This window comes from Nicotiana tomentosiformis, chromosome 6, assembly GCF_000390325.3.
Source record: "Nicotiana tomentosiformis chromosome 6, ASM39032v3, whole genome shotgun sequence".
NCBI lineage: Eukaryota > Viridiplantae > Streptophyta > Magnoliopsida > Solanales > Solanaceae > Nicotiana > Nicotiana tomentosiformis.
Window position 1 is genome coordinate 88,705,808 of NC_090817.1, and position 11,185 is coordinate 88,716,992.

At 33.5% G+C, this 11,185-nt stretch overlaps 1 protein-coding gene across 1 annotated transcript; it reads right to left on the reverse strand.

The window, feature by feature from the left end:
- Positions 1-5,395: 5,395 nt before the first annotated feature.
- Positions 5,396-8,973, reverse strand: LOC104109965 (vacuolar protein sorting-associated protein 24 homolog 1-like). Its single transcript, XM_070177547.1, has 7 exons — positions 8,840-8,973; positions 8,552-8,767; positions 8,376-8,452; positions 8,003-8,105; positions 6,527-6,648; positions 5,971-6,162; positions 5,396-5,888 (listed from the first exon to the last, which is right to left on the reverse strand). The coding sequence occupies exons 2-7, from the start codon at positions 8,661-8,663 to the stop codon at positions 5,826-5,828; spliced, it is 669 nt and encodes a 222-aa protein (XP_070033648.1). The 5' UTR covers positions 8,664-8,767; positions 8,840-8,973; the 3' UTR covers positions 5,396-5,825.
- Positions 8,974-11,185: the final 2,212 nt, after the last annotated feature.

Genomic DNA, 11,185 nt, shown 5'->3' on the forward strand with positions numbered 1-11,185 from the left:
ATAATGATTTATCTTGATAATACTGGTTTAAATCCAAGTTGGTTTAGCAGAAATTGTATGCCTCCATTTATATCTAAACCATTGGTTATGAGAACAAAACTGCCAAAACAAAATTTGGTATGTGATGTATTATTTAATATACAACAACACTTGTACGTATCTACCCAAGTTATGATAAGTTCTCCCTATCACAATCGATTCGGGGTCAAGAACCAAATAATTTCCATCTAGAAATATGAATGTGCTATATGATTTAATTGTTCCACCACAATGCACAAAGATGGATCCCCAAATAAGACTAGGGATATGTGTTGGTGATCCCAACAATAGGGAAAAAAAATGGGCAGCTGAAAAAGTAATGCATGTAATGAATTATTATGAGTACATCTAGATCCTCATACGAGAAAATGTGAACTTGAAGTTCAAGTGATAATTCATTTGCAAAATATTGCCAGGCGTATTTGCTGACCCAAAGCTAAATGTCATATTCAGCTGCTAATGCTCCAAATAGAATAAAGTTTATAATAAATAGAGTCTATGACATGCATGAAACATAATAGACTAATCAGTTCCAAAGATAAAACTCCTCGAAGAAGGAAAAGAGCAAATGTTCAAGATGGTCATAATAAGGAGGTAAGTGCTTTAGAAGAGCACCACGACATAATACTTCATAAGACCTCATGAGAGAGGCTCAGGTACCTGAAAATAATAAGATAAAGAGATCTCAATAAGTTATGTCGTTATTGGGTAATAGTAGAACCGATAAGAAAATGATCGTCGACGATATTGTTAATATAATGTAGCACTCAATATTATTAATATTGACGAGGATCTTGAGCTCAAATCTATCATGAAATTTGGACATATAAATGATTGGCCAAACGAAAAATACGCAATGAAAATTGATTTCACCTGAAAAATATGCAGTTGGACGGATAGCCCTAACACTTGAAAGTATAAAGCCAGTGGAGGTATAAATGTATTCTTGTGCACAAAAAAAAAAGGTCAAGTCGATAGACATAAAGATGACTTGTGTCACAAGAAGATTTGTAACTATCCTGGCATTGATTATATAAAGACATGTTCTCTTGTGGTGGATATCGCCATTTCAGGTTTTAATCTGACAATACAAGAAAAACGTGATATGCGTATAATGGAAATCATTGAAGGATTTAAATTGTTCTGAAGCATATTAAGGTTTCCAATAAATTTATTAAATAAAGCTTCAAAAATCCTTATACAGATTGAAACAATCAGGGCGCATGTGGTATAATCGCGTGAGTGAGTACCTGTTGAAAGAAGGGTACAAGAATGATTCAATTTGACCTTGTGTCTTTATAAAAAGATCTGAATCAAAATTTGTTATAATCACCATGTATGTTGATGATTTAAATATCATTGGAACTCCTAGGGAGCTTCCTAAAGAAGTAGACTATTTAAAGAAAAAAATTGAAATGAAAGATCTTGGAAAGACAAAATTTTGTGTTCGTCTACAAATTGAGTATATGAAAAATAGAATTTTTGTCCATCAATCAACATACACTAAAATGATTTTAAAGCGATTTTATATGGATAAAGCACATCCATTCCGACCTCATAAAAATAATGAAGAGCTTCTTGGTCCCAAAGTACCATATCTTAGTGCAATTGGTGCACTAATGTATCTTTCTAACATTACAAGGTCTGACATAACTTTTTCAGTTAATATCTTAACAAGATATAGCTCTGCTCCTACAAGGAGACATTGGAATGGAATCAAACACATATTGCGATATCTAAAAGGGACTACCGATATGGGATTATTTTATGGTAATGATTGCAGTCCCGATCTTGTTGGTTATGCCGATGCTGGGTATTTATATGACCCACATAAGACTCGATCTCAAATAGGCTATGTGTTTACATATGGAGGCACTACCATATCTAGGCGATCGACTAATCAATCAATCGTGGCTAATTCATCTAATCATGTTGAGATAATTGTTATTCATGAAGCAAGTCGAGAATGTGTATGGTTGAGGTCTATAATACACCTTATTCGAGACAAATATGGTTTGAAGTGTGACAAACTACCCATAATTTTATATGAAGACAATGCAGCATGCATAGCCCAATTGAAGGGAGGATTCATAAAGAGGATAGGACAAAGCAAATTTTACCAAAGTTATTTTTCACACATGATCTTCAAAAGAATGGTGATATCAATGTGCAACAGATCTGTTCAAGTGATAATATGGCTGATCTGTTCACCAAATCTCTACCGACGTCAACCTTCAAGAAACTAGTGTACAAGATTGGGATGTGAAAGCTCAAGGATGTGAATTGATACTCTCATCAGGGGGAGTTAATACGCGTTGTACTCTTTTTTCCTTACAAGGTTTTGTCCCACTGGATTTTCCTTGTAAGGTTTTTAACGAGGCAACCAAAAGGCATATTTCTAAACATGTGTGCTCTTTTTCCTTCACTATAATTTTTTCCCCATAGGATTTTTTCTTAATAAGGTTTTAACGAGGCACATTATCTATGGACATCCAAGGGGGAGTGTTATAAAAAAATCAAATTATGGTGGATGTCTACTCTTCCTCCATGATCTTCTCAAATGCTTAATGACATATTCAATGGCATATTTCTATGCTTAATGACATATTCAATGACATATTTTTCTTCACTTTTCATGCCTATATAAAGGCCTTGTAATAGATAAGAAAATACACACAATTGAAGAAGAACATCTTTTCCTTCTCTCTATCTCCATTTCTTGTTCATATTTTACTAAATTGCTTTTATTTTATAACAACATTTCTTATTCATGTTTTACTAAATTGCTTTTATTTTATAACAATTATATGATATAACCCGAATTATGACTTATTAACTTTTGTATATTCTTCATAACAATAATATTTCAACTCTATCAACAATAATTAGAAAGGATTGACCGAGTTGGTTGGGTGAATGATTTCTCACATAGGAGTTCTGGGATCGATCACTACTAGAAATTCGACAAAAAACGACCAAGATCGACCGACCAACTTTGGTCGGTTTTCTTTGGCGCAAAAATACGGAAAACTATTTTTGAGTCCCGCGAAATTTATGTTTCAAGAAACCGACCAACTTTGGTCGTTTTTTCAATTAAAATAAATAAAAATTAATATTAAAAAAACCGACCAAAATTGGTCGGTTAATTCGGCGGGTCATTTAAAAAAACTGACCAACTTTGGTCGGTAATTTTACTTTTTAATAAAACCGACTAACTTTGGGCGGTTATTTTCGTGCAAAAATACAATTAAAGAGTATAAATCAAATAAAAGACAGTCTTAAAACAAAATGTACCAATGGTCTAGTGGTAGAATAGTATACGGCCACAGTACAAACCCCCGTTCGATTCCTAGATGGTGAATCTTTTTATTACATAATTAAAATACAGACCAACTTTGGTCGGTTTTTTTTTGCAATATTTTTTTTTTGAATTTAATTGACCGATCCGACCAACTTTGGTCGGTATTCATTTTCGACCATAAAAATACCGTCCACACATAAATGGTCGCGTTTTGGTCAGTTTTTGGCTATTACCGACCAACGTTGGTCGGTTTTTATCGAATTTCTAGCAGTGGATACCCCTCACAGCGAGCTCGTCGCACCGGGCTTGTGAAATTTTCTTGGGAATTTTCCAAAAAAATAAATAAATAGAAAGGCAAATGTATACATTAGTGACAATGCTTCATGTAATTGGTGTGTGTGTCTATGAACACACACATGTATATTCTAAATACAACACCAACAACAACAATATACCCAGTATTATCCCACACTGTGGAGTCTATGGAGAGTAGTGTGTACGTAGACCTTACCCGATTGTTTCCAATAGACCCTCGGCTCAGGAAGTATATTCTAAATACGTGCAATTTATTTACTTATTAATTATCATCTTTGTTTGATTCTTCATTTATACTTCCGCAAAGCAACTAGAAAGCCATATGTATCTTTCAGCGACAATACTTCACAATTACTAGTTGCTATGCCATCATTGATCAAGTAGTTAAAGTTAAGACTGGTTCATGAACATTTTACGTCACTGAGCCAGCTCTCTTGTTTGCCATGTTCTTCGCGTAATGCATTAAGGAAATTTAATACAAACAATAGCATGATAAATGTGAAGGAGAATATGTATATGAACATGGATATGTAACGAGGTAGATTCAAGTTTGTATTGTGGTTGGCTGTTCAGGACAGATTAGCTACAGTGCACAGGTTGCATAAATTTGGCGTTCAAGTAGTGTGTCTTCCCAACTGAGACTTTTGATCACATGTTCCTCTCAGGTTGCCATATTACTAAGAATATTTGGTTAAGATTAATGCTATGGATGGGCATTCAGAGAAATTTTGGAGATCGGAAAATTGAAATTCACTGGGAATGTCATATGACCAAAAAGAAAACAGACAAGTGCTCCATTGCTAGTTAATAGTAATTTCGTTCTTGCTATGCTAGTTTACATCATTTGGCGTGAAAGCAATATGATTAGAGTAGATTTGAGGCTGATAAAGTATGTAGAGAGATTGTGCACATTGGAGACATTAGCCACAAAATAGTGTATTTTATACATAACATACATAAATGTAAATATATACATGTTTTCAGCTACTATTATTTTGAGAGCGGCTATGCAGTGTCAATTTTCCTTCTAGAAATCCTAGATCCGCCGCTGATAAAAGCAAGTTCTCAGTTTCCAAATGTTTCCTCCTAGCAATATTTTAAACAACTATAAAAAACAGACTCCCAAAAGAAAAAGAAAAAAAGACAAGTTCTATAAATAGTTCCTTAACATCCTTTGACTGCTGCAAACATTGAAGTCAAATCTCTAATCCATCATAACACCTAGAATACTTAGCCAAGAAACCAGAATAAGCAAGCGCATGTCTTTCCAGTATGCATTTCATATCAAAGAAAGGACAGAGATTTATAACAGGTGAAAAGAGAAAGTATGCAAATTCTTTTGTCAGTGCTGTACCAGGTTTGTCATCTAGACTGTAGATTTCTTCTATCTGAAATTAATTATACGTGCATACTTAAATGCAAAATAGTTATCTTGTTAATCTCAGGCCATAATGAAAATGACAACGCACTGCAGATCCTAACATTTTAACTAAAAGCGGTAAATGAATTAGACCAAAACATCATATACTTCATAGATGATCAATGACCCGCAAAACAAATACCAGTGTAACATAACGATAATGTATATAGGTGACATTTTCACTCCGTGGGATGAATCATCATACCACTAAAAGTAGGCTGGAAATATTAACAAAATATCCCACTAAATCCTGTGTTCGAAGAATACAAAGTGATGTAGAAGAAAGAAATTGAACATGTAAGAAAATGTATGAATACGGATTAAACAAGAAACATCAGAAGATTTTCTATAATAACAGTAATCCTTCTACTGAAAAACAGAAGAAGGAAAGTGGATTGAAAGTAATAATTAACAAAAAAAGAGGAGGAAAAGAACTCCTAAGTAGATAGATTAAACTGCTAATTCTGCTAGACAGCAAATAAATGTCATTACATAGTGTTTCATTTCCATACATTGAAAAACATCATATTTTCCATAACACAGCGTGAGAGGATAAAGCTCAGATTTGGACAATGACTACACGGTATCAAGAGCTTGATGAGACTTTACAGAGCAGCTGATTTTAAGATACAGAAAGTACTCTACTATTTCCTGATCCAGAAAGAAGATGCAGCCGCAGCAGATCATACAAGGAGCTCTGCCACTTCACATACTGAACCCTCAGGAACTGGAAGTCAGCTGAAGTATCACTTATGATCTTACTTTAGCAAGACGAGCCCTTAGTTCTTCTAGATCTTCCTCGTCGTCAGCACCCTGCAAGAATTACATATCACTTTATTCCATCATTGAAAAGATCAATTAAACTTCTATGCAGTGGTTTATAGATGTGACATACCTCTGCATCTCCTAGTGACTGGGCAGGTTGCTTTAACTTCTCCTTTCGGACTGCTTCAGGAAGTTGCGCAGCAGTCTCACCAGCAATTTCAGTTAATACCCTGTCAACTTCTTCTTCAATCTCCTCTTCTATGTCTTCTGAATCCAATGCAGTGTCCACTGCATCATTCACAATTTCTTCAATGACACCAGCCTGCAACAACAGTAGAGAAAGAGTGATTCCATTTTCCATTTCAAGCAGAAACACACACACACACACACACAAAAAAAACCAAAAAAGAAAAAAGTGGAGGCTGGCTAATTGATTCAAAAGTTAAGTCAAAGTGCAGAAGTTATCTCATTTTCTCATTAGGGAGGCGGGCTAATTGATTTGAAAGGAAAGTCGAAGTGCAGAAGAAGAAAGAGTATACAAAGAACAAAACATGATCATGTCGCATCATAGATAGTAACAAACTATTTAAAATCCAGAATCATACAGATCCAAAAGTTATTCACCAACCAATAGAGAACTCAGAAGTCTCTTCAAAGCTTAGAAAGCTAAAATACCAAATAGATACCTTGGTCATCTCTTTATTGAATTCCTGCATCGTCATAGCCATTTCTGGAGCCTTCATAAGATTATTAACAAGCTTCATGACTTCAGCACTCTTGGACAAATGCCCCACTGTGCGAGCAATAGCTGCAAAAAAGCATTAGAAGATCATGAGATACTTGAAGAAATTCAACATACAGATGAATAAAGTTAGCAAATGAATACATATTTATCCAGCTTAAGCAATCAAAATATGGTTGTCTAGCAATCTACAGTGCTGCTACTTATCTGAAGGAAAACATTATGCAAACATGTAATGGAGCAGAAGGATTTCGATCAGAAATTCTTAAAGATGATATCCAACCTTTAGAATGTATACGTACAAACTCCATGGTGAACTCAGTATTGCAAGATATAGTAGCAAAATGTAGCATGTAAAATCAGAACTTAGAAGCAAGAGAAAATAATCTTGAAAAGCGTTAGCCAAACTAGGTAAGATATGACAAATAATGCACGATTTCATGTTTTGCTGACATATTCTGGACCATTAAGATTTCCTGACCCTTTTAAGAGATCAATGGGAGTTATCATCATTTCCGTAACCAACTATCATCACAGTTGAGGACCAAACAGGCAACAAGTGATCATGTTATGATTGATAGAGAGATTAGTTAGAAGCTCCCTTTCCAATAATTTTTGGACAGTTCCAATAAAACATGGTGGGCGACAGAACTAGAAAGAAATAGGAAGCACTAGCAACAGAAAGTAGGGTCAATGGGTCAATCATGACTGCGTTCACTGCCATTGATGATATTCCTTCTATTGGGAACTTGGGATGATATGAAACAGCGAGAGGAAGTTCCATTTCTCCTTTCAGTGGTGATGAGCACGAGGTATGCTTTATAAGATAATGACAATAAATGTAAAAAGTACTCCCTTTATATCAACTCAAATATTAGATTTTTAGTTTGTTTACCAAAATATTTACAGTCGTCCTCTCCCCCGAAAAGAATGTTTCACCTCTTGTCATACGACACCAGAAGTATAAAACATTTGGGAGTCTTAATTCTAACTTCCCGACATCTACAAATCAAAAAGAAATCTTTTACCTCACAATTAACCCACATGCCATTAGCTATGCATCTGGAAACTCCAACTCAATAAATTATACAAGATATATTTTTCCTTGGGAGGGTGCAAAAGTACAACAGGACATTTAGTTTGATTTAGGGCATAATAAGATCTCACATTGAAAATGTCCTTAAACAAGAGTACACACACCCAGGAAACTGAGAAGCCCATAAGGAGTGAATTTAAGTACATCCTAAAATGTTAATGAGTCAGATAAGGGAGAACGCATCAAGAATTATTGGTACTTCATCTTCAGAAAAATACATATAGTGCTTCCAATAATTTGCTCATCAAATAGCTTAGAGGAGCAACTGCACACTTGCCAATAAATAATGTCAAAATACAAGATAGAGTAAGAGTGTGATCATACCGACACTTTCTCCAAGGTGCATAGATATCGAATTTAATTGCGCCTTGTTCTCGTACAATCGATTTACAGTTCTTTTAGATCTCACAAGCTCTTTCGCTAGTGCCTATGATAAACACATAACACTGATATATGAGTACTAGAACATAAAAACATGAAAATAGAAGGCAACTAACTAATGATGATTATGCTGGAATGCCGGGAAGCCATAGTATGTTCAACATAGATAAAACAACTCCTTAATCCCATGGATCAGAAAATAAAGTTTTGGCTATGACATAACTACCAAATAAAGCCCCACAGCAATCATCAGCAGAAGATTAAGTCAAACAAGAAAATGTATAAATTTCAACTATAAGTAGCAGTTTTAAATTACCTTGGCAGAACCCATGTCATTTCGCTTTGCAGCTTCTTTAATTGATTTCTCTACATTCTTCTCCTCTCTCTGTATATCTGATCAAAGAAAATCCCAAAATTACATGCAATTAACCAAAATCAGTTGAGACCCAATAATCATCAGACATTCAAATCATCAGGAAAAAAAAAATTTACCTCGAATTTGGCGTTCGATATTTCGGCACTCTTGTCGGAGGCGACGTTGCCAATCTCTCAAAAGCTGTTGCGGATTCGGCTTCGGCTTCAATATATTCTTCATTTTCTCCATTTTTCCTTTTCTGAAGCTCCTAAAATCAAAGCCTTGAGTAGAAGATCGAACAGCAATAAATCCAATTGCGTGTTTCTCTCGCTGATGATCGTCCAACTTCGAACCTAAAATAGCCCTTACGATTTATTCTACGCTAAATTTGCAGAAGAAGTGAAAAAGATAGAATTTCTTTTCACCAAATTGACTTGGATGAGGACTAAACGTCTGAAATATAGAATCAGAAAGGCGCGTAGGAGAGAAGCCGCCGTGAGATAGGAAGTTTCCGTTCGTTATAGGAGTAGTTGAAGTCTGACATGTCGGATTCCGAAGTTTCTATTTGTAGTTTGGTCCATGATTTCTCTTTTATATTTTTACATCTACATAAAAACACCTTAATATTTTTAGCTATTTTCATTTTATCCTTTACTATTATTCGAGATTCAGTCAAACTACTCCATCAAGTTTTTTGTAGTATGACAAGAAATATACTTTAGAGAAAATTATTTCTGAAAATAAATTTACTTTTAGTTTGACTGTAGAAAATATTTTTCAAGAAAATCATTTTCTATCCAAAAGGGAGAGTATCGATTTTTAAAACTAAAATTTCATGAAAATATTATCTAATTTGTTATACTAGAATATCTCTCATATATAGGTTAAGTCAAATGGCAAGCTAATAAAAAGGAACTTGACAATTTTAAGACAATATCTATTGGGCTATGCGATAAAAAGAAAATTTAAATTAAAAGATAATTTTTTTGAATTAGATAAAGTAATTTTGAATTTGATTGAAATTAGAAAAAAATTTGAATTGAAAGATAATCAAGTTTTTAAAAACATGAGTAATAATAGTGAAGGGTATTATTTTAAATGAAAATTTTCAATTAATAAACTTAATGTATTTCTAAAACCATCAACTTATTATTATTGTTATTGTTATGGTTCGGTTCGGCCGGTTATTTTATAAAATTGGTATCATACCAATTTTTCGGTTATTCTATTATGTATAACCAAAATTAGACTTTTCGAAACCGTCCCAATCATGTCGGTTTCTAATCGGTATCGGTACGGTTAAATTAATTTTCGGTATTTTTTTAAATATCATGTAAAATTCACCAGTAGAAGTAGAATGCAATAATATACGTTATGTTATAGGACTTAGCAAAACTCTCTAGACATTTTTACTGTTTAAAGAGTGATGAATTAAAAATAATAAATGATTGCTAGAGTATAGATCCATCAACTATTCTACAATAACGTAAAAGAAATCAAACAAAGGCAAAGAAAATATAAATCATACGAGCGAAAAGATATTAACCAAGTTGGGACTTAAGAATAAAGTATATAGAAGATTAACTATTCAAAAGGATAAATCTAAATTATATGAAAGGAAACATATTCAATACATTGTAGTTTGCTACTCATTATCGCTAGAATACTTTGTGTCTTGCTAATAAATATACTTGAAATAACTTAGTTTAAGTAGATGTAGCATAATAGGTTTTAGGAATTAGTATTTTGATTTTAATTACTTGTTGGCTTGTAATAGTTTGCATAATTCCAAGGCCCAAAGAAAAAATTAATGCATTATTCTTTTTAAACTTACTAGATAAATATATTTTTCACATGTAAAAGTTATTCGGTACGGTTCGGTATTTTTTCGGTTTATTTTTATAAAATAAAAAATATACCCTAATTATCGGTGCAATTATAGATTTATATAAAAACCTATGGTTTCTTAAAAAGAAACCTAAAAATCGGTTCGGTACGGTACGGTACGGTTCAGTCGGTTTAGTCGATTTTTGAATATCCATTGACACCCCTAGTTGTTGTTGGTGGTGTTGATGTTGTTGTTGCTGCTGTTGTTGTTATTTTTTTATTTATTATTATTATTATTACTTTTATTATTATTATTATTATTATTATTATTATAACTTATATCTTTAAGAGCATCTTATAAAGTGATCAACTCAAAAAGTACTATTCGATTTCTTCAATAATAATATGGAGTAGTATTATTTATCATGGTGCGCAAATAACGCAACTTTACAATTTATTGTTGCAATATAATTGTTGTAACTATTGATAGCATCTAATTTTTTTAATGATTTGTACCTGCTAATGATAATATATAAAATTTAATTATGTTGATTTGATTTATATATTTACAAAACTAATAGATGTAAATATATAAATAACACTATTAGAATTCAGTCAAGTAAGAGTATATCATCATTTTTTGGTCTGAAACTCTCTCATTTCTCTCTCGGCGCTTGTTTAGGTGATTCTACTAACGCACGTTGGTTACCGAAATGGGAGGGCGAGGACGGCCACGAAAGAGGGCGAGGAAAATTTTGTTGACAGATCTCGTGCTACTCGAGGAATTGAAGGTTGGATTTGGAAATGGAAAATCACCAATTAGGGAAAATTCCCATGGAGCTACAAAGAAACAAATACCGGTGGACAAGGCTAGTCAATTGGGTAAACATGGGCTTGTGGACACGCCAAGTACTGGGAAAGGGAAATCAATAGCTAATTTCACT

Bases quoted from the DNA above. Each gene is read 5' to 3' on its own strand.
- LOC104109965 (XM_070177547.1), bottom strand. From the start codon at position 8,663: ATGGAGAAAATGAAGAATATATTGAAGCCGAAGCCGAATCCGCAACAG. The intron at 8,453-8,551 runs GTAAATTTTTTT...TTCTTTGATCAG, and splicing joins TATCGAACGCCAAATTCGAG to ATATACAGAGAGAGGAGAAG. The intron at 6,649-8,002 runs GTATGATCACAC...GCTTTTTTGCAG, and splicing joins GCACCTTGGAGAAAGTGTCG to CTATTGCTCGCACAGTGGGG.